This window comes from Mustela nivalis, assembly GCF_964662115.1.
Source record: "Mustela nivalis genome assembly, chromosome: 5".
Lineage (NCBI taxonomy): Eukaryota > Metazoa > Chordata > Mammalia > Carnivora > Mustelidae > Mustela > Mustela nivalis.
The window spans coordinates 92,969,322-92,996,447 of record NC_139024.1 but is presented as its reverse complement, the minus strand read 5'-3'; the positions used below and the strand labels follow the sequence as shown (position 1 = coordinate 92,996,447).

The 27,126-nt window shown below is 41.4% G+C and overlaps 1 protein-coding gene across 2 annotated transcripts in view; it reads right to left on the bottom strand.

The window, feature by feature from the left end:
* ADGRF4 (adhesion G protein-coupled receptor F4) overlaps nucleotides 1-27,126 on the bottom strand; it is a 40,951-nt gene that overhangs the window by 4,847 nt on the left and 8,978 nt on the right. The window contains exons 2-8 of one of the 2 annotated variants that reach the window (XM_082729730.1): nucleotides 20,609-20,709; nucleotides 16,244-16,286; nucleotides 15,150-15,301; nucleotides 12,728-12,961; nucleotides 10,442-11,803; nucleotides 5,511-5,552; nucleotides 1,903-1,962 (exon numbers count right to left, since the gene is read on the bottom strand). In XM_082729730.1, coding sequence (XP_082585856.1) covers nucleotides 1,903-1,962; nucleotides 5,511-5,552; nucleotides 10,442-11,803; nucleotides 12,728-12,961; nucleotides 15,150-15,301; nucleotides 16,244-16,286; nucleotides 20,609-20,680 — 1,965 coding nt within the window. In that variant the 5' untranslated portion in view covers nucleotides 20,681-20,709. Of the gene's footprint in view, nucleotides 1-1,902; nucleotides 1,963-5,510; nucleotides 5,553-10,441; nucleotides 11,804-12,727; nucleotides 12,962-15,149; nucleotides 15,302-16,243; nucleotides 16,287-20,608; nucleotides 20,710-27,126 lie in introns of those variants that run through there. The other variant, XM_082729731.1, reaches the window with a different exon arrangement.

Below are 27,126 nucleotides of genomic sequence, written 5' to 3'. Positions count from 1 at the left end.
TGGGTGGCTTAGTCGGTTAAGCATCTGCTTTCAGCCCAGTTCATGATCTTGGGCTCCTGGGATCAAGCCCCACATCGAGTTCCCTGCTCACAGGGAGCCTGCTTCTCCCTCTCCTCCGTGCTCATGCTCTCTCTCTCAAGTAAATAAAATATTTTTTAAAAATTTTTTAATTAAAAAAATTAAATTTAATTAAAATTTTTTTAAAGTGACAAGCCCTAACCCCAAGAGTGCCTGGTTTAAATTTTCTTGGGTGTACACAGCATTTGTTTTTTAAAAAGCTCTCTAGGTGTTTCTAAGGTGCTGCCAGCATTGAAAACCATGGACTCCAACAACCAACAAACTGAAAATAAAGTTCTGGGTATAATCCTGACTTAGCTTTTAGGTAAAAACACAAAGAGAAATGGTCCCAATGACTATTTCTGGATAGTACTGAAGGGCAGACTAGCCCTGTGTGGCTGGACCAAAGGGTACTGAAATCACATCAGAAAGGAGTGGAGCCAGACTGGGTTGCAAGAGCGCTACCTCTCCTGAGGGCCCCAGGCAGACCAGTGAGGTGGTGGTGGGGGTACTTTCACCAAGCAGGCTGGTTAGAGGCAAATATGTACAATGCTAGGGACTTCAGGATGAGAGGGTCCCAGCCTCGAAGACATGAGAACCATCAGAGGGGCTCCTAAAATTCCCAGACACACCGCAGACCAATCCAATGAGACTCTGCAGGGGTGGGACTCAGGCAACATGTTTTGAAGCTTCCCACTTGACTCCAGTCTTTGGCTAAGGTTGAGATCCACTTTTTTTTTTTTTTTAAGATTTTATTTATTTATTTGACAGAGATCACAAGTAGGCAGAGAGGCAGGCAGAGAGAAAGGGGGAAGCAGGGTCCCTGCTGAGCACAGAGCCCGATGCGGGGCTCTATCCCAGGACCCTGGGATCATGACCTGAGCCGAAGGCAGAGGCTTTAACCCACTGAGCCACCCAGGCATCCCATGAGATTGACTGTTTTAAATCATGTTTGATGTTTAGTCTAAATAAATTGTAGCTTTTCAACATTTCATCTGGAAAGGCAATGGAGAGGCCAACAATCCCCAGAGTTTGCAAACCAAGAACCAAGTTCGGGTAGGAGTAACAGCAATAGAGATGGAAAAATAAAGGGGAAAGAAAGGAGCGGAGGTTAAAGGTGGGTGATGGAGATCAAGAGAGAGACCAGCAAGGCAAGGGATATAGGGTGGGACAGGGCTGCTACTCAGGCCACAGGCTGTCAGCCCAGTCATGGGTATGGATCCTACCCAATGTCGGCCTGGAAAACTCTAGATTGCCTTTTCTCTTGTGATTGGGAAATGTCCCCTGCGCTTTCCGGAAACCTCGCTTTCCGTATCTCCCTCCCTTGGAGCAGCTGAGGGAGGGAAATACAAGTGAAGGTCAAGGGCGTGTGTACTCCTAGACGGTAGAGCCTTCTCAACGACACCGCTGAGCCGGCCCCAGCCTTCCTTTACAACTCCGGTAACCATGGCGGCCAGCCCCTCTTGAAAATCAAGCTACTAGGAGGCTCTTTGTGTAGCGTCAGAACTTGTTTCCCTGGACTTTCTCACTTTGTTTGCAATTCTGCCAACCGGAGTCGGAGGGAAAGAGCAGGCAGTCCCAAGAAGATGAGATTTTCTTCTCTCATTTCTCTGCTTCCGCATGGGCTTGCTCTCCTGCTGCCTGGGTTGAAGTCCGCCCCCCAAAACAACCCCCCACCCCCACTCCCTGCCTGGCCACTCTTCTCTAAATGCACGTAGGATGCCACGACCCCCGAAGGAATCTGAACAGGTCAAAGAGGTGTTCACGGGGCACCTCGGAATACACAGAGTTAGGGGGACTGTTTTCGCAACACGCCCCATGCAATAATGAGTATGCAGGCTTTACCTCAGATAGTCTGGAGCTCCATTTTGCAGAAGTTACTCGACTCTTTAAAGCTTCTCTTATCTGGAATGAGAACAGAAGGAGTTAAGAATTAAAAGATTATGAAAGTCTACACAGATGCACAGACCAGGCCAACAATGTGGGGAGAAAGTGGGTTAGCAGCCAGGCCCTGTCGCTGGGATGTGGAGGGGTCTGTAACTCCGAGGAACGCTTCAGGAAAAGGTGGGGAGAGGGAGAGACACAGGAAGGCGAGGCTAGCACAGGAGACGCCTGTTCAGAAGCCTGAAGTGTGAACCCCGGGCCTAAGAAATACAGTTTGCCACAAGTTTGAGGAGTCTTTGATTTCACTTTGGTAGCAGATTTTTGGGAGCACTTGATAGTTAGGCTTGTCTGTTATTTGAACTCCCCTTTCTAGGGGCACCAGAGTAGCTCAGGTGGTTAAGTGTCTGTCTTCAGCTCAGGTCATGACCCCGGGGTCTTGGGATGGAGACCTGCATCGGGCTCCCTGCTCAGTGGGGAGCCTGCTTCTCTCTCTCCCTCTGCCCGTCAGCCCCTCAGCCCCTCAGCCCCTCTGCCCCTGCTCATGCTCTCTCTTGTAAATAAATAAAATCTTTTAAAAAGAAAACAACCTTTTCTAGAGGCCAATCCATAGTTAAAAAACAGAATCCTATGCAAATAGCAAAAGTCCATGGAATAAAGAAAATAAGAATAACAAATAACAATTATATTTTGTATGTTAAATATATATTAAATAGATTTAACGTAAGTATACATATAAAATGTAAATATATTTAATACATACTAAATAATATATATGATTATATAAGTATATTAATGATAATGTAATATAAAATAGAAATACATATAATATACTAATAAAACATGTTTATGTATTAATGTTATAAATAATATATAACATGATATATAATAATATAAATTAACACAGTATAACGCTAATATGGCAATTTATATATATATATTTTTTTTTTTTTAAAGATTTTATTTATTTATTTGACAGACAGAGATCACAAGCAGGCAGAGAGGCAGGCAGAGAGAGAGGAGGAAGCAGGCTCCCTGCTGAGCAGAGAGCCCAATGCGGGGCTCCATCCCAGGACCCTGAGATCATGACCTGAGCTGAAGGCAGCGGCTTAACCCACTGAGCCACACAGGCGCCCCAGCATATTTATATATTAAGTAATTTTTTTTAAAGATTTTATTTATCTGTTTGACAGACAGAGAGAGAGAATACAAGCAGGGGGAGTGACAGGCAGAGGAAGAGGGAGAAGGAGAAGCAGGCTTCCTGTGGAGCAGAGAGCCCAATGCAAGGCTCTATCCCAGGACCCTGGGATCATGACCTGAGCCCAAGACAGATACTTAACCAATTGAACCACCCAGGAGCCCCTATATAATAAATTAGGGGCCCCTTATAATAAATAAGGAGCCCCTTATAATAAATTAAGTAATTTATTAATGTATCAAATATACTTTGTTTCTTATATTATATTTTGTTTTATATTCATATACTTTTAAAAAACACTTTTCATGCCTGTCATCTCATTTTATTCAAGAAATAATCCTATAAAATAGATAATATTATGTCCATTTTACAACAGAGGACATTAAGATTAGTAGCCAAGGTGACACCCAAAGCCAGTTGACTACTGAGAAGGACTGAGACTTGGCTTTATGTCCCCAGACTCCAAACCAACTTGTCAATTTCCCTACATCTCTCCTGCTGAATGCGGGCACTGTCTTATTTCTACTTCCACTTCATAAAATGTTATTCACATTCTGAGGACTTATAGTTAGTTCTGTCTTCACAGTTAATGGGTACCAAACCTCTCCATCTCGAAGTGACTTCATGCTTCCCAGAAAATACAATATGCTTTGTCAGACACGGCATCCAAAGGAGGAGAAGCACTCCCCAGGGCTTGGGGCTGTGCACTCAAGGGTCCACGGGGATATGGGGAGACAGCCTAGAGCTTCTATTTACATTTTCTTTTTTCTCATCTTTTTTAAAATTTGTGTTTCATAACATGCAAAATACATACTTTGTAAATTGACAATAAACACATCTGGGGACATATGCTCATTACTTTTTACTGATCCTAAAAAAATTTGTGAAGATTCCTGGCATAAACAACTTTATGTCAATTAATCATGTTCGGTCCTGTGACATCTTTGAGTCTTGACCTTATACGTTAGAATGTTAAATGTAAGAGGTTTTGATCTTCATAGAAAGTTCTAGGTCTTAGAGTTCTTTGCACATCTCGTAACACCTGGTAAATTAATAAATAATAATGCTGCTGCTGTTTTGACAATAATCACTAGTTGTGGTATTACAATTAATTTTAAAAAATCACTTGGTATGCAACTGTGTACTACCTTAAATGCTTTCTGTGTATTTTCACTTAACAAAATCACATTTGTTCTTTATGAGGATCGAGCAGAATAGGCAAGAAAATCATCATAATCTCTGCATTCCTCTTGGGGGATCTGGGTTCCTGAGACTTAAGGAACTCTCCCAGTGGTACAAAGTTTGTACCGGAAATAGAAAGACTGAAACACCAATACTCTACCACTTCTAAATAATTTTTATTTGGTCGATATGGTATCCTCATAACAAAATGAAAGGATCAGTGTGAAATGCCTCTTTCATAAATCTCAGCTATTAACTTAATAATGGAATTAACTAATTATTAATAATTAATTAAAAAATCAACCCTGCAGCAAAGGTGTTTGCTTCTACATTTGAGAGAGTTGATTACTTTGCTCACTCAGGAGGCAGCATAGTATAAAGGAAAGACAGTGATCTTAGAAGGCTGAGTAAACATTTGGTGTTCTATTCATTTGTTTAGTCTTCCTCTGTTTTCACCACTTACCACCTACACACACACATCTCTACTTGGAAAATTCCCTTCCCAAAGTCTACAGCTCTTTAAGGTGGAACTCAATGTCCTGACCTCCCTTGCAGCAGAGATCCAGCCACATGACCTGGACTCAGCCAATCAAACATGATAGGACAAAGAAGCAGGTGCCAGTGGATCCCAACAGGCAGGGTGGAGGTGATCTACAGGACAACAGGAGCAACAAGTCTAGCTCAGCATCTGCTGTCTGACATGGGCCTGGTGAGCTGTGCTATCTGCACCCAGGGAAGTGGGGAGGAGCACAGGTGTCTAGTTCTGTCTCTGCATTGGAAATTGTTCCTTGGGTGTAGCCTCGAGTCTCCAAGCCAGAGAGACCTTCCTGAAGTTGATCTTGTAAGATTTAATCAATCCTTTTTCTGTTTCAGCTTGTTAGAGTGGGTTTCTGTAGAGCTCATGGGCAAGTTTAATCACTCTGAGTTTCACGGTCCACATCCATAAAACTGAAAATAAGAATACCCAAGATTGTTTTAAGGACTAGAGCTAATGTATGTGTAATGCTTAGCTCCACAGGACTTTGGCAGATGGTAGATTTTACTTGCATCATAAAGAAGAGTGATGCCGTGTGCAAGTGTCCGCACAAATGATGGAGGTCGGAGACACTCAGTAAGTGGTCTTTACAAGTGGGGATTTCAGAGCCAAGTACGGATCATGGGGAAAAACAAAAGGAAGAAGGATTTGTGATACCTTTGGGTCCAGGATTGTTCCAAACACCAAGATGAAGAAGCCCTGAGAAACACAGAAGAGGGAAGAAGAGCCATTTAGCCATTTTAAATACCAGTACTCATCAGTTTCTAGTCTGGTTAAAATAAATAAATAAATAAATAAAATCAGAAACAGTTTAATAAAATTTTGACTCTCTTACGGTCACAGCACCTAGATTCACCATTCGATGGATACTGATTAAGCATCTTCCATGTGCCAGCCTCATGCCAGACACTGGGGAAACCTCAGTAAATCAAACAGACCAAGGTCCAGGATCCATACCAGACGATGGGACTTTCTTTTTCAACTGGTTAAAATAAAAGTGTTTTGCATTTATCAGGAGCTCACCAGACTATAATAGTCTGAGCAAGTGTCAGAGAATATGTTAGGTCGTAGACAGCAGCTTTGCAGTTCTTGGACAAACTATAATGAAAGAAACTTCCATAGAAAAAATATCAAAAGTGACTATGCTCAGCTTTTGTTAACACTCTCAACCTCCTCCCCCCATCCACAACCAAAGATTGTTATGAAACTCACAAAGGAAGTCAAGCGCATGGACCCTCAGAAGACTAAGACCCAAAACAGATTGAGCTTCTAAGCACATAACGTGTGCTCAGAAACAGATGCTCCAAATAGGATAACATGGAGGGAATCACTTAGCTCGCAGATCCCTTACCATCCATACAAAGTCAGACCCCATGAAAGTCAAAAGGAAGCTGTTCCTCTATAGGATAGTCCATTTGAGTTGTCCCAAAACACTCCCCTGAAGAAGGAAGGAAAAGTATTTGTCCCATTTCCAGACAAGGAGAAAGAAACTCAGAGATTCAACTTTGAAAATGTGATAAATTGCAGCACTCATTAGACAGTTTCTCCTGAAGGTGTGGTTATGCAGGTCCTGGCTCACCTGGGAAGAGAACTGAGCTTATGACCTTTCATTAACAAGGCATCACCTTCAATTTCATAATTGAACATGAAGCCTTATATTAGGCTTATAATAGGCAGATGTCTATTAAGACACATGGTTTTAATATAAATGGCACCATAAAGATGTTGCAATGCGGTGGTCCTCAACAGGAATGATACCAAACCCACTGCTACCTCTATTTGTAAAAAAAAAACTTACCTGAGAGATAGAAGATTTCACAGGCATTGGTGCTGCCCATATAGCTCATCCATTCCCCTAAACATACCAAATATACCTATCCATTCAGCCAGTCCAGCAAGCACTTCAACGCTTGGAGACCTTCTGTGAGATTGCTTTTCTGTGTGACACGCTTAGCCTATGAGATAACTGTGGAAATCTGTCACTGTATCTACCAAGAAAATGTCATGGATGTCATGGGCCATTAGGTTACAAAGTGTCATTTGTATAAAAATGCTTGGGACACGTACACCCAGGCCTGGTTCTGATACAATGGATACATTTTAAATCGGAATCTCTATGAATTTTGCTTAGGATTTAAATTTTTTTAATATCTAGAAACCATGATTTTAGCCTGTTTCCTCTAAAAAGTACATTCCGATGGCTAAAGGACAAAGAGGAATTCTCTCCATATAAGGTTTTCAATTCTCGGGGCTAAACTAAGTATATTCACATCCACAACGCTTATCATAATGCCTGACACAAAATACTCAATAAATGTGGTGTCTCTGTATATTTATTTGTGTGTATGTCTGTGTCTACATCTGTGTGTGTGTGTGTGCTTAACAGCTTTATTATGCAACCTGCATTTGTACAGTCATTTATCTTACTCATACATACAGTGTAACTGGGAAATATTCCACTAGGATCACTTTTCATTGGTCCCACCGAGGGAAAAGTTACACAAAATATCATTCGGAAAATCTGGATAAATTATTAATCAAGGGTTTAGTATCTGATTGATAAAAATTCACCGGTAGCAGATTCTTTGCAATTCTTTGGTAGATAAACCACAATTGGAGCAGATAAATCTCAAGGTGTTCTCCCAAATTTTAAAATATATGCTTTATGGAAGGAATGCCCCTACCCCCGCCAAAATTTATCTGCTAAATCCTAATGCCCAATGTGAAGGTATTTAAAGGCATGATTTGGAGAGGTAATTAGGTCATGAGGGTAGGGCACTCATGAAAGGGATTAGTGCCATTACAAAAGAGACCCCAGAAAGCTCCCTGGCCTGTCCTGCTATGTGATAATATAGCAAGAAGATGACTATGAGGCAGAAAGCAGGTTCTCTCCAAACACTGCATTTGTGTGTACCTTGACCTTGGACTTGCCAGCCTCCAAAACTGTGAAAAATAGATCTCTGTTATGTATAAGCAACGCAGTCTACGGTGTTGTTGTTTTTTTTTTTTTTTTACAGCAACCCAAAGGGAATAAGACATTAACTTTTCTCCTACTAAAACAACTATAAGGGGGTCTCCAAACCTTACCCAGCCCACAGTTACTCTCAATAAACGCAAGAGAGGATACCAACCAGGAGTTGCAGGTTATAAAGTGTGCAGTCAAGTCAGCAACTAATACTTCCCCAGCAAAGGGGGCAGTTGAGCTTTAAAACCAGTGGAGGTGCTCTCACAGGGCTAGGACCAGGAAACCTCCAAAAGAGTCTTTCTCCTACATCTTCTGGACTCTACAGTGTGTTCAGGGGTATCCCTTCTCTGTCTGCTCCATCAGTACCACCTGCCCCTCATCCTAAGACTCTGCTAGTTCTGCTTCCTTCCTCTTGCTTGATTGTGTTCCCCCATGTCAGCTGATGGAGGGCTCCCCTTTCTCCTCCCACCCTGGGCATCCCAAGGATGCCTTGGCCCACTGATTCACTGGTAAATAGCCATAACCAGCTCTACTAATTTGTAGCATTTGCCTGTCTCTGTGGTTAAATACTCCCACACTGGCTGATTTAAATCTAGCAATGCAATGTCACCAAATGTGGAGTTAAGAAGGGATGGGCACATCATTATACAACGTGTCCCCCATACATATATAATAGATGAAAATAACCTCACAAGCGTAGGAAAATGTGGACAAATAATTAGGAATTAATGGATTTTGAGGATGTAGGACCTTACACAAAACCTTTGTTTTATTTAATTACAAGTTTGCATATTTAATTTTTAATGAGGTCAGCTTGCAAAACTCCTGAAAATAGAAGTCATTTCTCTGGAGACAGGACAAGCCATCTTGCAGCATACCAGTGCCTAGAGCCTGCGCCAGGGTCTATCCTTCATCCACACCCCAGGCTCAGCTTCTCACATCCATCAGTACTGGCATTTAGATGAGCTCCACCCTCCTTGGCAGGAGTCAAGGCAGAAACTGAGTTGAAATTACAAATTGATCTTATCATGATAGGTAAAGGAGCTCATGGTACCAAAATGCAAATGCTCACAGCCTAGTCCAGACCAAAACTCACAGGCAAGAGGACACCCGGGGAGACAAGGAAAGGGAAATGCAGAGGAATAGATACATGAACTCTTTAAGGACTCCTGACAAACAGGATGGGTTATGCTGATCAGAAATTTGAGAACGCTAGGTGATTATACCAGCCCTGGCCATGACTAGCTGCATAAACTTGGGTAAAAGCTATATAAAAAATGTTTTTTTTGTAGACATGCACAAATACAGAGTCAAATTCTGAGGCACCTCTATTATTATTAACCTTGTTTGCCAGGCATCAAAATGCTTATTGTAAAATGAAATCATTATATTTAAATTTTGAAAGAGAAAATATTTGACTTCAAATCTCTATTATCCACCAGGTAAAACATTTATTTTCAAATAAGTCTACATTCAGGAAAAAGGATTATTGTAAATGTCATTAGAAAAACAAATGCTGGGGTGCCTGGGTGGCTCAGTGGGTTAAAGCCTCTACCTTCTGCTCAGGTCATGATCTCAGGGTGCTGGGATCGAGCCCCACATCGGGCTCTCTGGGCAGCAGGGAGCCTGCTTCCCTCTCTCTCTCTGTCTGTCTCTCTGCCTACTTGTGATCTCTGTCAAATAAATAAATAAAATCTTTAAAAAATTAAAAAAAAAGAAAAACAAATGTTTTCTTATCAGTTAATTCTTATCTATGTATTTAACATTCAATATGATAAACTTTGGCTCATTGTTACCTAGTGACCAGAAAAAAAAAGAAAAAAAAAAACAAATTTCAGTCAAGTAAGGGATTATTGAATATGGAATAACTACTATGCAGCCAATAAAGAGACGTATTTATACATAGTTATCTACTAAGAGGCTACCATGTATTTTTAAGTGAAAAAATAAGGTGCATAGTAATATATATCCTAACCCCTATATTATGTCAAAATATATTGTATATAAGCATAAAAATTTGGCAAGGAGACACATGAAACTGTGAACATTGTTTAATTCATAGAGGTGAGAGAAGAGAAGGGAAACTATTTATCTTTAATACTGTTCTGTATGACTTGCCTCATTAAAATAAGATGATTTCCAATGGGAACTAAAAATTCCAAATGGAAAGAAATATAATAAAGGTGCACATTTTAATATCTCCAGTTAGGTACCGAGATTTGGGGGAAGTGGTAGTGTTTAAATTTCTAAACAGTAGCGGCTCAGCCTTACTGTTGTGCTCTTTATAATCTCTAGGTCATTTTGATACTTGGTGCTTTCCCAATGTTTTATTTCATTTTCCTAACACCCTATAAGGTTGGCAGTATTATATCCATCTTGTAAGTGAAAAAAATGTGGCTCAGAAAAGTTAAACAAATATCCCAAGGGAACATTACACATTAGTAAGTGAGAGAATCGAGATTTGAACCCAGGCCTTTCTGGGGGAAAAGCTTATTTCCTGACTCACTATGCTACTCCAAGTCCATTGTCTTTCACAAAGAAATACCATTGCAGAAGCTCCTGATGACAAATCTTCTTCCTGAATTCTCTCCCTTAGTACCGGGTCAGTAGAACCTAGACTTACCTGGAACGCATTGAGCAAGGAGAAGATGATGTGGAAGGCCAGGTGGCCATCATCGATGACCGTGGCTATCCCGAATCCCCACGTCAGGCCCAGCAGTGGTGTGAGGATAGCGATATTCTTACTGATTCTCACAATGGCTCTCACTTCCTGGAACATGGAACTGCCAACAGCGGCTCGCTGGGTCTTGACAATCACCAGGGTGACTGTGATCAGGTTTGCGACCACGATGGCCAGGGCTGGGACCACAAAGGCCAGGAGGGCCTTGGTCATGTCCCAGTTGAGCCAGCAGGCCTCAGGCCGTAGGTAGCCTTTGCTGGGCTCAGTGGCAGCAACCGTGACAGCAGCAATGAGCAAAGGGCACCCGTAGCCGACTGAAAAGAGAGCAGCCACCAAAACCGATTTGGGCAGTGTATGGAAAACAATCAGGATTCCATAGAGGATAAGGAGTGCCTTGGCCAGCATCCAGAAAAACACAGAAAGGTAAAAGAAATGAACAAAAAACGTTGCTGCCACACATCCGTTGTGGTGTGTCATGGGACCACTAAGAAAGGAAGCCACAATGAACCACACGTCAGCCATCAGCAAGGTGGCAGCGATATTGGCGATGCACACGTGGCGTAAGTATGAGATCTCTGTCTTTGTCACTTGGCCCCAGACCAAGACCTCAATGATCAAGCAAAGGACCAAGCTGCAGATCGAAATGCCCAGCCCTAGGTACGTGATATGAGTCAGGATCGGGCTCTCCAAGATGTGGGGTGCCATGAGAATAGAAAAGGAGGTAAATAACCTGCTTGGCCTGCATTTGCAAACAGCTTGCTGGGAGTTTTCTTGAATTATTTGACAGGCCTGCTGGTCCCATCTGCTCTCCAGGGAGTGCCAGCCAACACACTGTGTCCTCCTCTCCTCCGACTTGCTGATCTTTTCAAAAATCAATGAGATTCTTTTAAGTTCCTTGGGCAAAATGACAGACAAGACGAGCCCATTGACAGTAACATTCTCCAAAAGACTGGCTTCTAAGATGGCCCCAAGAGTCGGAAATGCAATGCTGATGGCCCGGGAAGGAGCAGGCACCTTCTGAAGTTCATCTCTACCAATCAGCACCCGCCCAGTGATCTCACTGCCCGTGTCGTTAATTCTCATTGAAAAAGTGAAATTCTTCCCAGCATTGTCTTGGGATATGGTGGTGCCCATAGTATGAATGAAGACATCTGATATGTCAATGGGATACTTATTTATAGATAGTTTTCTTGCAAAGGAATTGACCGAGTGTAGCAGGACACAGCTGCTGTTTCTTTCAGGGATGAAGGTCCAGTTTGAGATGCTTTTGCTGTTGAGAATGTGGTTGGCCATGATACTGTAACTCTGCCAATGAAGAACCAGAATTAGTACTGAGCCACTTCCCGAATCTGCCGGGACAGTCAGGATTCACTTTTATAAAGTGTGGTCCTCCAGCCAGTTGCATAGGCATCCCCTAGGAACTTCTTAGAAGGATGGACTCTCAGGGCCCACCCCAGACCTAGTGAATCAGAATCAGCCTCGTAATGAGATCCCCAGGGTACTGGCCAGCCAACAAAGTTTGAGCTGGAGAATAGTGCTAGGAAGGAACTGCCTTCATGTCATGTATGAAGAGTCTCCCTGGGAGGCAGGCAAGTGGGCAGCCTTCCCCAATCTCACTGACATCAGCACCTCCCCTTTACACCGTGGTGAAGCCAGCCACTTGCCCACCCTGCTCAGAATACCCAATCTTGCACAAATATCTATTAAATCCCAACTGTGTGCAGGACCCTGGACAGGAACATAGAAAATTGAAATTTGACACCAGAGGCTGAACCTCCTTTTTCTCCTCTGCTTCAAAGATTGAAAGTAAAAGAAGTGAATTGAGGTCCACTTCACACTTCTGCAGCAGACACGTATGGCTGTATTCTTTGCATTCGCTTAATTTCCACTTTAGCATCCTGTTCTGACTCACAAGTAAAACTAGGAAAAGTCTTCCTCTGCAAGAACCAGAATAGTTCTTAGAGGTTTTCAGTAGCCAAAATATACATTGGGCAAGCTTATCCCTGCATCGGACCCAGCATCCAAGAAATTCTGTTTCTAAACATGTACTGGTTGTGTTCACCTTTTCTGTTTTCCTCTGTTTATTCTGTGGTGAACATTTATTGAGCACGTGCTATGCCAGGCATTCCAGACACTGATGGGAAAGACCCCAAAAAGCCCACAGAATACTCCAGCGAAACTGCATTCCTTTCCACCAAAATGTCATTCTACCAAGTCAAGGCCACTTACCTGCATCTTCACTTCGTTGACACCTGTCGATAGCACCGTGGATATGTTGTGTAGGAGCTGCACAATGACAGCAATGTTTCCTGGGAGCCGAGGAGACTGCCGAATGTTCCTAAGTACACAGGACAAATCCTCCGGACACTTTTGCATCAGCATGTCTGTGATGGTCTCAGACTTTCTGGCATATTCTTTTATTACAGTATTCCCTCCAAATGGTCGAACTGAATATGAATTTGTCTAAGAAAGGTCAAAAAGAAAGTTTGTATTGGGTTACTTTTGCTTTGAATATGAAAGTACCTTTAATTAACTTTAGGACACCCTTATCATGCAATTGTACATTGCAAAATGTTTGTCAATTTTATATTTTCACAGTCACATTTGCTATGGAGTAACTTGCCCCACTACCAACGTATATGAACAGAAAAACCCAAGTTCTGGCTTGTCAGCTGCCTGTTGCTAAACCCTTTCCCTCCAGTGAACACATGTTATCTTTAGCATACCACTTCAGACCCCTTCTGTGCATATATATATATATATATATATATATACCGTATATATGTCTTGTGCAACTGATAAATTTCTAGTGTCATTTAAGCCTATTTTTACTAAACATATTTTAAACATAGAAATTCTGGACTAGATTTGGGTGAATCAGCTGACACCAACACAAAAGAATGACTGAAAATAGTGATAAATAGTATCTCCCACAGATTCAGGTTCTGGGTCCCAGCCTTCAGAACAAAGGAAGCGAACGTGGCCCCTGACTGGCTGCCTGTTTTTTGTAAATAAAGTTTTATTAGGAGTCAATCTGCTCATTATTGAAATATTGTCTAAGGCTGCTTTCCTGCCACAATGGCAGAGTTGAAATCTCACAATAGAGACCCTTTGACCCACATGGATTAAATATTAATTATCTGTTCCTTTACAGAAAAAAAAAATGCCAACCCTTACTTTAGAGGACCCCTTTCTGGCATCTTCTCGCCTGCCCCTTCACAAGACAAAGAGACTGTGGGCCTAGAGGATATGCCTACTCAGAACTCGTGTCCCCGCATCTAGACACTTAAATTCCCTGCTCAGCAACCCCAAGCCCACTTCCGGGGCCCGCATGGCCTCTTCTCTAAGTCTGTGCTACATGATGGACCATGCCACCAATATGCTCACCACTAGGCCTGTGAGGTGGCAACAGGATACTGGTTTTCAGGGTTATGAACATGTGACCTTGGCTTTCCACCACCCTTGAGGGGCAGGATAAAATCTGATGGGACACCAGCAGAACATATTTTACTTAGCAGTCTTGAAGCTTGACTTAAAGCATTTAGATATTAAAACATATGGTACATGGGTCTCTGTGTTTATCATTGCCCAGATTCCTCAAATTAGGGGTGCATCCAGTGATGGACACCCTGAGGCAAGCAGCCTTTTGAAGACTGGTTGGGGACTTCAAGTATAGCATCCACTGGAGTTCCCCCTGATCCCCACTAAAATAACCAAATAGGGATGTTCCCTAGGACCAAAGAGATGTGAATGTATTGACTCATCTGAAGGAATCAGGAGCTGAATGTCAGAAAGGTAAAGCCCCTACGAGAAGAAGAGTGAAGAAAAAAAAAAAAGAGAAGAAATAATATTTCACCTGATTTTATTTATCAAAATTTGATCTTTAAAAGTATGTCATTACTTAAGTATGTACGGAAATAGGTTCATCTGTTTGATGATGAAGGCCTTCCCTTGCGGCCAGCTTGTGTCTCATGCTTTACTGACCACAGAAATCACCTGGAGGCCTTGATAACCTGCAGCTTCAGATTCTACAAGTCCGGAGTGAGGCCTGCATATCTAAAAGTTCTCAGGGTAGGAGCGCCTGGATGGCTCAATCCTTACGCATCTGCCTTTGGCTCGGGTCATGATCCCAGGGTTCTGGGATCAACTCCCTGTATCGGACTCCCTACTCTGCTTCTCCATCTCCCTTTGCCTCCCCCGCCCCCTGCTTGTGTGCTCTCTCACTCTATCTCTGTCAAATAATAAATAAAATCTTTTAAAAAATAAATAAATAGAAGTTCTCAGGGCGGCCAAGGCTGCTGGTCAGAAAAGGGTACCTTGAGGCCCGAGGCTTTGTAGTAAAGAGCTAAGAGCAAAGATGGAGAAATAAGCTGTGATCATTCTCCCCAGTTCTTCTGTGGAGCTCAGCTCTGACCTGAGGATCAGGTTCTTTTGTATCATGAAGCGTGTGGGAGCCAGAGCACAAACTTTCAGAGGCCCAAAGTTAGAACCTCCATTCTTGTGCAGAGAGAGAAAATGAGTAGGTGTCTATGTATTCATGTACAAACGCACTCACCTACCAGCCCTGTGTATTGCTTCCCCTCTCTCTTATTGACTGCACTATGCATTGTTACTTGGGTCTCCCCTCTGCGTGTGAGAGAAAAAATATTACCTCAAAGATGTTGAAGGCATTAAGAGTCCGGCAGGTTTCAGTGATCTTGTGCCATTTCTTTTGCCTGCATAAAAACCCCGTATTTCCCTGAGTGTCTGGAGGGCAAGGTTGGCTGCAGTGGGAATTGTCCACACAGACACCATCACATACACCTGGAGAAATAAAAGGTATTGACATCAGATGGAGATCTTGGGGCTCTATACCACGTGAGCCTATCACCAAGGCGTCAGCACAGTGAGGGCACATCAACCCCATGTACATCAGATGTATTTTCTTCTCAAACTGGAGGACGATTGAAATAGATCAGTGATCGTCATCTATTTCAGTGACGAACACCTGTTGTCTCCAACAAAATCTTTTTTTTTTTAATCTAGGATTTCCCTCTTTTTTTTTTAAGGTTTTTTTTTAAATTTATTTATTTGACAGAGATCACAAGTAAGAAGAGAGGCAGGCAGAGAGAGAAGAGGAAGCAGGCTCCCTGCTGAGCAGAGAGCTCGATGCAGGACTCGATCCTAGGACCCTAAGATCATGACCTGAGCCGAAGGCAAAGGCTTTAACCCGCTGAGCCACCCAGGCACCCTCCAACAAAATCTCATCCAGAACTCAGACATACAAAACAGACAAAAGGGGAACTTCCCCTTTTGAAGTGACAAGGAAGAGCCCACGTTCAGTCCACGAGGTCTCTCACACCCCACAGTTCCCTCAAACTCCTCCAGCTCCCCAGAACACAGTATGGGAGCCACGGCACCCCGTGTTCTGTGAGAAAGCTCCCAGCTCCAGAACTTTGTAATTATTACGAAAAATCTTGGGAAAACCTAAGAGTTTTCCCAAACCTGCTCGGGCCACTGCTCCAGGCTGGACTGGGTCAGCAAAATAGTTTATGGCAAAGAACTCTCTGGCCAGGATGGAGCAGAGGGTGCTGGGAGGAGAGGGGAGCAGGGGTCAAAGGTAAGATTTAATATGAGATAACTAAAGAGCCCAAATGTGAGCCATTAAGCAGTCCCATCTGTCATGCCATCAAGAGAGGGCTGAGCGCGGTTCTCTGTTATAATAAACAAAAATTTCCATCTGATCACTAATTGCTGCCAACGTACCATGTGGCCTGGCAGACATCTTCTCTTTGCTTTTGTTGGCAACCTAGAAAGGGAAAATCAAAATCCACATGAAAACTAATTGTTGTGATGCCAGCCCAATGGTCCTCTCTAGTCACAGACCAATGGCCACATCTGAATCATCTCTGATGCCAGGACGCCACCAAAAGCTGAGACCATGAAGTACGTCCCCATGGGCCCATTTTGTTATCAGTGTGGATGGCTTTCTCTCTGGCGGAGACTCAGCAAGAGCCCTCCTTCTTCTCCAACGAGCATTCTATCCAAGAAATACACCATGAGCAGAGATCAGCATTCTATCCAAGAAATACACTATGAGCAGAGATGGACCTAAGTGGAAGTTAACAGAGCTGAAGCTTTGGAATCCCTTGCTTGTATGGGTGCCTTCAAAGCCCTGAGAGAGGGTCTAACAATATGTTCACACGATCATATATTTTATTGAATTTCCAAAGGCAAAACAGCTTAACCATCTTCTGTTCAGACCACTATTTTTGGCCACTCTACCCTTCCTTCCTTCACACTCTCCCCCATTTTGGATAGATAGTGTTAGAGAGGGTGTAGTTCTTTATGGAATCTGGACAAGTATAAGTTGAATTGGGAATCCATCTACTCTGAATTTAATAGGATATATTTATGAAATTTTCAGTCATTTCCATATTACAATGAGGACATCAACAAATAAGTGACATTCATTTTAGAGTATTTACAATTTTTAAAAAGCAGTATTTATAATGAGTCACTGAGTAAGAAAATTCTAAGTATTCTGGATACCTTGCAGCTCATATTTGAAAGAAACTTGTTAGATGCTTTCCCCACAGTTGACAATAGTCTTACATATTTAAATGGCATTACTAATAATGAAAGGAGAAGCTGAAAGATATTTTTCTAAACTAGCCATAATAAAAGACAAATTTGATCAGCAATGCTAGAGGAAAAACTGAACAAGTTTTCTATCTTCTCTATAGAAAAAAATTATCAAATTATTGGCAATCAAATATGTAGTCAAAAGTGTAGAGGAAAAGATGTGGGCATCGTTTATTATTAATAAAAATATTGTGATTTACTGGGTTTATTACTGAATAATGCTGAGTAATCGCTGAATGTAAACTCTTTAGCATTTCTCAATTTGTTGTAAAATTTGAAATTTATTGTAACTGCTTTCCTCAATTTAAGTCGACATTCACTTTTCCCTTAATTTTATATTTGTAATTTTGTATTCCTGTTCCTCAAGGGATCTCCCTTCAAATCTGGCTTCCCCCTATCATGAGCACTTCTTACCTCTCCTGATTAAAAACCCCTCTCCATCCTACCCATTCATATCAGACTGGACCCTTCACTGAGAAGCAGTATCACATGGTGGTCAAGGGCTGTACTCTGGGAACAGACCACCTGGGTTCAAATCCCAATATTGCCACTTGAGACCTTGAAAAAGTTAATCTCTCTGAGCCTCAGTTCCCTCATCCTTAAAGTAGGGTAAGAATGATAGTATTATAATTGTGTGATACCGCAGAGCACTTTCATGAAGAATGAATGATATCATCCTAAGGAAACACTTAGAATGGGGCCTGGAATATTTTAAGTGGTATTTAAGATTTAGCTCCCGTTATTACTCTCTGAATAAAGGCCTACTGAATATCTAACACATACAAAACTCAAGTTTATCCCTACCAAGAAATCTTTCCTGATGCAGTTTTAAATGATACATCCTTCTCTCTCTGGCTTCCATAGGATTTATTATTTATATCTACATAACACTCATTCAATGTTTCACATATATGCATAGACTCACCTCCCTGCTATTTACTATCTAACCATTTTTATATGCACATATTATCTTCTTAGTTAAAGTGTATGTTCCTTAAGAACATGGGTTGTGTATCATGTCTCTTGTATCTCCCTAAGTAGCTAGTTCTGTGTCTCACACATATGTGTACATGTGCATATTAATATGTATATATATACCGCCATGTGTACATATGTGTACACATGGTGGAGACTGAAATCTCCTGGTTTTGTGTCAGAAGCTTGCTCTCTAGTAGCTGGGAAGAGCCATGGCCCAATTCTCCAACTTGCATTCCAAGATCTAAACCACTAGGGAAGGACGTATAAACTCAGTGACTTAGCTATGTGAGTAACCTGTGGAGTTCATGTCCCTTTCTTCTTCACAATATTGTTTCTCTCTATGTTATCAAGAAACAAGCTTGAATCTTCCATTTTCTCTACCAGTAAGAATTTATGGAGGATCTGAATTGAGCATTTTAGGGTCTGTCCAAGGTGAAGAAGGTCTCACCGAGGATTCACGAAATACAATGTCCTTCAAAGCACTGATGTAAAATGACTTCTCGTTTCAGTCTAGAGATCCAAGCCTTATTATTTACCTGGAAGACTTAAAGGATTTTGACCCAGCAAGAGTATTAAAATGGCAGTTTTTTGCATTTTGAAAGACATTCTTAGTACATAGGTAAGGAAGGTGAGTCTTCGATAGACCAGACAACTTTCCTGAGGTCACGCAGGGGATTCCTCTTAGAACTAAGTCTAGAATTCAACTCCTCTCAATCCTATGACACTGTCTTTTCCACCAAGTCAGCCCAGGTACAAGTGGAGATGGCAGAGAAGGTTGTAGGTTGTGGGGAAGTGAAGTCCTCAGCCCATCTTGAGAGGTCCATGGCCTCTAATACACCACAATAAAGCATTTCAAAGTGAGTAATTCTTGCCCATTAAACAGAATTCTATGAAGGATCCTATGAAGTCACATTTTATTTATCAGATATGTGGGCAGAGGACCACGGTATGCTATTTACAAGGAATTCTAGAAACTCTGCCTTTTTAAGTGAAGGACCTGATTCACTTCTTCCCAATTAACTTGCTAAAACACATCCACATCCAACTCCTCCTGGTCATTTCACTTCTAGGGTGGCCTCTGATATGAGCCCCTTCAACTTTAGACATCTGCAATCTTCAGCAGAATACTATGAAAAGAGCCCTTTGGAAACCTATAATCTGCCAAGCCTGAGAAGATGCTAAGTGAGAAGGGAGGTCAGGAGAGGGGTAGCACCCAGAAGCTCAGCATCCAGTAACTGGTAGGTTGAGAAGAAAAGGACAGAATGTTCGTAAGGTGATCCTCAATAACCAAGAAAACAAAACAAACGTCCCAGGCTTTGTCTACTCTCTAAGTTCTGTCTTATGGGGAAATGGGGATGAGCAAAGGAAGGGGAAAGGAGAACGAAGCTGTGGGATCAGGATATTTTCCAGGAGAAGTCTTTCTGAAGGAGTCTTAACTGTCCCAGAAGCAAGGCACCAGCTCAGTGCTGGGGAGAAGGGGAGTCGTGGAGAAAACTCCTTAAATGATTATAATTTGAAAACTCCTACGAAGAATTTCCAAAATCATTCTTTCCTAAGGAGACTTGCTAAGAAGGGACATAATACAATGGAAATTGTAAGAAACAGAATCTGAAGAAACAAGGGTCCTACCTAGTCCTCTGGCTGGATAGGTATGAAACCTCAAGAAAATTACATTCCATCATATGGGTTTCAGTTTCCTCTCTCATGTAAGAGATGGAGCTTTACCAGTTGATCTCAAATCTCCCTTCCAGATCTTGTAGTCCAAGAATAATACACTGTTCCCAAGAATATCAAAGTAGTTTTATGTCTCTCTATCCATCTATCTCAATGATCCTCCACACCTTATTTTAACTAAGTAACGGTTAAGGACATTAAAATGACGTATGGTATGAGGGAAAATATTCTAGAGAGCATCATAAGGCTCACTGCCCCACAAAACTTAAAACCAGTACATTGCTACAGACTTCATCCCAGTTAAACCTTCCTTGACTATCTGAGGGGCTCATTGCTCCCCCGAGCCCATCCATTGGGTTCATTTTCAGGATTCTCAAAGAGATCTCATTTTGGGTGGGACAAGCTTCATTGAGCCAGACCATTCCTAGGTCCTGCCCACTAACTGCCATTAAATATCTCCCAGTCACATGACACCCCTTACCACCCCCACATTTTCAGGTGCCTCCACAGAAGTAGCACCCCCCCCCCCCGGTTAAGAACAATGAAAATCTTCACCATCAAAGGATATGAAAAGAAAAGAAAAAAACTTTATCAACCTCAAATCATTTGAGCCTCATCTCAAGAACTCATAAGAAAAAAAAAAAAAATCAAAGGGAAAATAGTTTGAGGCTGTTAACTCAAATGGATTTTGGATACCTGTCATTGCAACTTCTTCTGGCTAGACCACTGCCTTCCCCCTCCACCTGAGCACAGGTAACTAAGGCCCCCTAACTGATGGCTATGCATTTCCATTTGCTTTCCCACTCATTCCTCCTCCCACTTCCCTTTTCTTACCTGGCATAACGTCCTGCAGGACTCTGTGGGCAAAAGAAACATGAAGCAGTACAGCAAAAGCATGTGAGTCATCGTCTTCCACACTGCTGTCTCTCTTGCTTCTAGAAAAATCAATGAAAAAGCAAAGTGTTTCCAATCCGAAGCTTTCGAAGCTTCTCCCTGAAGATTCAGTCAACCTGTAAGCCCAGGTTCTGTCCTTCTTGCCGTCGTCTCAATCGTCTATGCCCCAGAGGTGGCATCCCTGCAGCCTCCCATTGGTCCAGAGAGGCCGCAGGTGTGAGCGGCAGCTGGCACTGGGAAGGGCGGGCGATGGGATACCTCCTGTGGGAATCCCTCCAAAGGAAGCTTCCTGCTGGGTTGCAATGAATAATAGTCCATGTTCAGGGAACCAGAATGATGGTTCACTCCCTGAGTTAGGCAGGCCTGAGAAACGTGTGGGTGGCCACAGTAGAAGGTGAGCTAGGGTTCCTGTGTGCAGACTTGGGCCAGAAATATCTTTGGCAGGAGAGTAAGCTCCAGGCTTCGCCTGCGAGCCTCACTCCCACCTAACTCTGGAGCTGTATTTTCATAGGTAGGTAGCAAAGTTCAAAACCGATTCTAGCCAAGTCCTGCCATTGGTATTTAAGCCCAAATTGATGTAAAAACTAAAACGGTTCCTTGGCACCCAGAACAGTGCTGGACATATGGTGGGCCCATGATACACTCATTAGAGAGAGAGGAGAGTGGATGGGGGTAGGGCAGGTAGTCAGGAAGAGCTGACGATTCGTATCAGATCCATGTTCTGTAGATGACTCAACATAAGTTGAATTTTTTTAGAACTAAATTTTAATAGTTTTAATATTTTGCATTTTGAGTGAAATCCTCTTTGAAAGGTATTTGATGTTTCTTTGCTTTTAGATGGAAGGTTTCAGAGGACTTGGTGTTCTCAACAAAGGCCAGGAACTTTTGCAATGGTCAATATTGGCTATTTAACCATTTTTAGCCAGAAAGGAATGGCCTTTCTCCCAATCATGCATAATTCTACAGCAAACAATGCCATTATTTTGAAGACTAGGCAAAATGTCTCTTTTTAACCATATTTCCTGCAGTGAAATACCTATCTTATTAAATCCAATGACTCAAATATTTTACATTGCTAGTTTCAGCCTGTTGTTTTAACAGGGTTTACTGAAGGTCAGAAGTTCTTTAAGCACAAGGATTACTTTGTTGCTCATCAGTTCCAAGTGTATTTAGTAGCAACCCCTATGAATCCACAATTTCAAGTAGATTTCAGTCCCTTTGTCTTCCTTTTTCCAAATTTATGCCTTTCAAATGGATATAAATCCATTATGAAAATCACTAAAGTGACTTAACACAATCATCACCAATACAGTTATTGCTTTGGGTAAAATCAGCAAAATCAGAAAGAAATTCAAGCGATTGATGAATTGGTGGACATAATTTTCATAAAATCTGAGCATGAGTCCAAATGTTTTTCAGAATTACATTAATTTTACATTAAAATTCTGGTGATCCAGAATGTTTTCTCATTAACTAGAACTACTTTAAAAAAGAAGATTTAAAGAATAGCAGAAGACAACAATTTTTGAAGGGTTAGCACTGCTCCATTCAGATACTCAAATAGACTTTTTTTAAAAGGGGCTGGAAGAAGTTGAATGTTTAGATCAGGTGGATGGATGAATATGAAATCTATTGTTTGCTTAATATTTTTAAGGTGTTGTTTTGGGAAAAAAATCTTCATTGTCTTGTTTTAAATTTTGAACATAGTTTTGTTTTAATTTTATTGAAATGCATTTTGATTATCACTAAAATTGTTTTTATGTATGGCAAAGTGAGCACTTTGTGCTTTATATGGTAACAACTTTACAGACTTTACAGTAGGGACTTTTTTGATAGTTATGCCACTGTTAAAATTTTGGAGCCCAGATCTTCTAGCAACTTCTTTGCTATCTGGGACTAGCTTGTCACAGAAGGACTGAGGACCACAACTCTGGAACACGGTCTTTGTGCAAGTTTCAACAACAGTGGGAATCTAGGTGCATTTTGAACTCTTTCTTAATTCTTTTAACTGGAAGAAACAGTAAAGTTGGCTTTTTTGGTGTCTTGCTTATAAAACTTCTCTTTAAGCAAAGTGGACTCAAATAAAATCCGTTTTTTTCCTGATTTGTTGACATTAAACCATAGTCATTAGCTCTTTTTCCTAGTCCCTTGAAAGCACAAAGTCTGGAAGAAGTCAAAAGTATGGTGGCAAGACAGCAGCAGGAATCCAATCTTTTGATCCCCCAGCCCCAACCCCCATACCACCCACCTTTTTTGGAAGAGCCATTTTTCTTTTGAAAAGCCTCAGTTCTCTAATGGCTGAGACCGCCTTTGCCCGACTCACCCCATAACTTTCTGCAATGCAAAGGTAGCGGGAGTGTAACTCTTCTCTCTTAAACAGATGTTCGAAAATGTTGGTTTTGAGAATCCCAAGCCAAAAAAATTCATTACACACGCTCATTTCAGAAAAGGCTTATCTCTCAAGAACATACAACCTGAAAAAACAGTTACCTCATACAATTCACACCAAAAAAAAAAAAAAAAAAGAAGAAGAAGCAATTACATCAGCACTGACATTTCACAAAGTAAAATGTGCCAAATACAAAATGTTACAACTTTTTTCAGTGAAGAAACCATGTCCCTTCTCCTTTATAAAGAAGGAGGAGGAGAACAGTAGAGTGTACAGGATCCTTTTTCCAAACATCCAAACTAGAATATGTTTTCCCATTCTCTGCTGTCTGCTTTCCAAATCTGAAAAAGGTGTTCATGTATGTGTTTATTCAACAAACAGAAGGTGAGCTCCTCATTTCCAAGCGATGTCCTAACAGCTCAAAATTAAACAACCACAGGATAACTTCTTTCCCGGCCTGCTCACCACCTCAGGGAAGCCACAGGCTAATGAGGTTTCTGAACCAGCTCCAAGGGTACGGAAACTTGGACGAGCTTTGCTCCCTGGAGACCTGCAGACTCGACAAGTCAAAGCTAGTCAAAACAGCATGACAGCAAGAATTCCAAAGTTCCAGATTTCACCAAACGATTCTTGTCTTCGATAACAATTTAATTTCAACATATCTCTTCCTCTCTCTTGTCAGATTCCTCCACCCCAAAGTCACGTGGTTGACTGGCAACAGGCACAGCTCACTAAGGGAAGACAAAGCCGGCAGGAAGCAAGCACGTGAGCTCCATGCTGGGGCGTGTTCTGTGCCTGGCCCCATCAGAGACAAACATTTGCTTAATTTAAACACACACTCACACACGTAAGCAAGAGAGACCAGAGCAATTTTATACGGTGATTTGGGAGAAAAACTCTACAACTGGAACCCTTAAATCTTGATTAGGGAAACACAAAAATATTGGGACACGATTCATGGCAATCACAAACAAAAATAAACAAAACTCCAGACAGAACTTTACCAGCCACTCAGGAGTATTTCAATCCCCAGCTCTGTCAGCGGACAGTCTGCGCCTACTACTCGCATAATTGGGTTTTGTAGCAAATTACTGAGGTCCCCTGTGAGATCTGCAAAATAGTATCAGAGTTCCCAAACATACTGTGGGAATACACTTTGGATGATCTCAGGGGTGGATGGTCCCTTTGGGTCTGTCATTTACCCATCCCGCTGTTTTGCTTCTAGTCAATCACCAACCCCATCCCTCCCGCCTAAATGCAGACATCATGGAAGGGAAGAAGAGAATAAAATACATAGTTATTGTCTGTTTACTCTGTGTCTGGCACTATCCGCATTAACTCTTAATGCCATCAAGTAGTTCTGTGAGACTGAAGTGACTTCCAGGATGTAAGGGGCTAAAAGTTGACCCTGCCGAACCTCCAGGTATGCTAAGAGACATATTTAGGATTGAGCCCAGGTCTATGATTTTTTTTTTTTTTTGTCTTATTGCTTTTTTGATAGGAGAAAGAGCTGATCCTTGTATGGGGTAGATTCTTTCAGAACAGTTCACATAACTTTCATCTTGACATCATAAAATTTTATGAGCTAGACAGGTTCTTTTAAATACATCATTCTGTCCTATCCTCCTTCTTGGCCTGAAGATGTAAAAAGGCTGAAAGGCTGATCACCATCTCTGGGGGTGTGGGGGGCAGGGAGAATAGGTAGATAGATAGAAAAGAGAGATCTAAGTTTAAATAACCTTGAAGAAATTTACAAACTGAGTAGAATTTCCTTCAGAATTCCTTTGTCCTTTCCCCTGGGTCATGTCCCCTGCTGCACTCAGATGATCAGGTCTCACTTTTAGCTCCAGAATCCTCACTGTGAAGCAACCTTTCCCACTTCAAGGGACTCCTTTCCTAGGTCTTATTCCTTCAGAATTCGTTTGACAAGACAGAACAGTTAACTAATAAGATAAGCTACCTCATAATAAATAAATAAATAAATAAATAATTTTAAAAGGGCACCTGGGTGGCTCAGTGGGTTAAGCCTCTGCCTTCGGCTCAGGTCATGATCTCAGGGTCCTGGATTCAAGCCCCGCATCGGGCTCTCTGCTCAGCAGGGAGCCTGCTTCCTCCTCCTCCTCTCTCTCTCTCTCTGCCTGCCTCTCTGCCTACTTGTGATCTCTCCCTGTCAAATAAAAATAAAAAATAAAAAAGATAAGCTGACTCGCAGTGACTGAAAATGTATACAAATGGTTTTGTGATTTAGTCATCCCAGGTAACTGTACATTTAAAAAGGGATTTTCTGGAAGTAACTTCTGCCACTGTAGGAAATAAAGGCACTGACCCAGGTCAGTGGGCCAGATTCTAGGAAACAAGGATGCTCTCCTTGTCCCCAGCCACACAGAGCTACCTACCTACAAGGGTAGATGAGCCCTCAGTTTTCTCCAAAAGCCCAGTTTTTTAAACTTTACATCACTTCCATTGGTTTCCCTGAACCTTGGCCGAGTTCTCGAAACCTCTTTTGGAACTGGCTGCCTTCCTCCTAATGCTTGCCAGTTTCAAGCCGTGCTAAGTGATGGGTGATTACTCACACCTGAAAGGTAAATAGTAAACAGGGATGGATGTGTGCAGAGGGCATCTGTGTCAGGCCTTCGGTATAGGTGTGCCCCGAGAATCAGCTTCCTCATGAGTCACCATAAAACGCAGGAGAGAATTTATCTGACAGTCAGAAGGTTCCAGGACAAGTTAAAGAGATTATAAAAAGTGTACAAAATTTGGAAGAGAATGCTGAAAAAACCTGGTAAATCCAAATTATTATAGCACTGCAACACTTCTGGGACTCTATCGTATAGGAATAACTTATATAGGAAAACAGCATGATATGCAAATTTGCTGATGTCGAATTTGTATATACAGCAGTGGAAAAAGGGTATGGAAACAGTAGAAATGTCAAACAATAATGAAGGGAATAGGAAATTATGATAAATCTATATAAAATTATGATAAATCTATATAGACATTAAAAACATCCATGAAGAGATTTGATAATATATTAGTATATAGAATTATATAAATATATATTTATATATTAGTATACTAAATGTTATATATTTATATATATTTAGTATACTATATGTTATATATTTATAAATATTTAGTATACTAAATGTTATATGTTTATATATATTTAGTATACTAAATATTATAATTATAACATTATGTAATACTAATGGGAAATTAGTCAATAAGATGCTCTCTTAATAATATGCAAATCTATAGAAAAACACTGGTGGGATTTCTCACTTAAGATGCTTGATTGGAAATGAATCATATACTGTTTCTCCCAACACTAACAAAATATTGAAAAAAAGCAAAAACTTCACTAATTGCAAGAAAATGAGAAAAGGGATGGAATTTTAGGGAACAATTTCAAAAACTCTTAAAGAAGTGGAAATTTTTTAAAAGGAGTAGATCTTTCTTTTCTTTTCCCATTTTAGCCAAACTAGAGTAGGGGAGAAAAAAACCACTTCAGAAATCTCATAATCTCATTAGTACCCAGAAACATAGAGAGAGGGAAAACGTGAGAATCCTTTTATTTCTCCTGTTTTTTGGTTTTTGGGTGTTTTTTTTTTTCAAAATTTTATTTTATTTATTTGTCAGAGAGAGAGACAGCAAGAGAGGGAACACAAGCAGCAGGAGAGGGAGAAGCAGACTCCCTACAGAGCAGGGAGCCAGAGGAGGGGCTCAATCCCAGGACCCTGGGACCATGACCATGTTAAGCCTAAGGCAGACGCTTAACAACTGAGCCACCCAGGCACCCTATTTCTCCTCTTTTAATCAGAGACATTTTCAAATTGGATGTTGGCAAAACATTGTATATGGAGAAGAGTAATTGTGACTGACCGATGAGATCTCTCTTTTTCTCTCTCTCTCTCTCTCTCTCTCTCTCTCACACACACACACACACACAAACATGCGCAATCAGTTTAAGCTATAATTTTCTATTACACATCAGCTTCAGAAAGAAATGATAAAATAAATGATTAAGTTAAAAAAACCCAAAATCAAAATATCAAGAAATTCATGG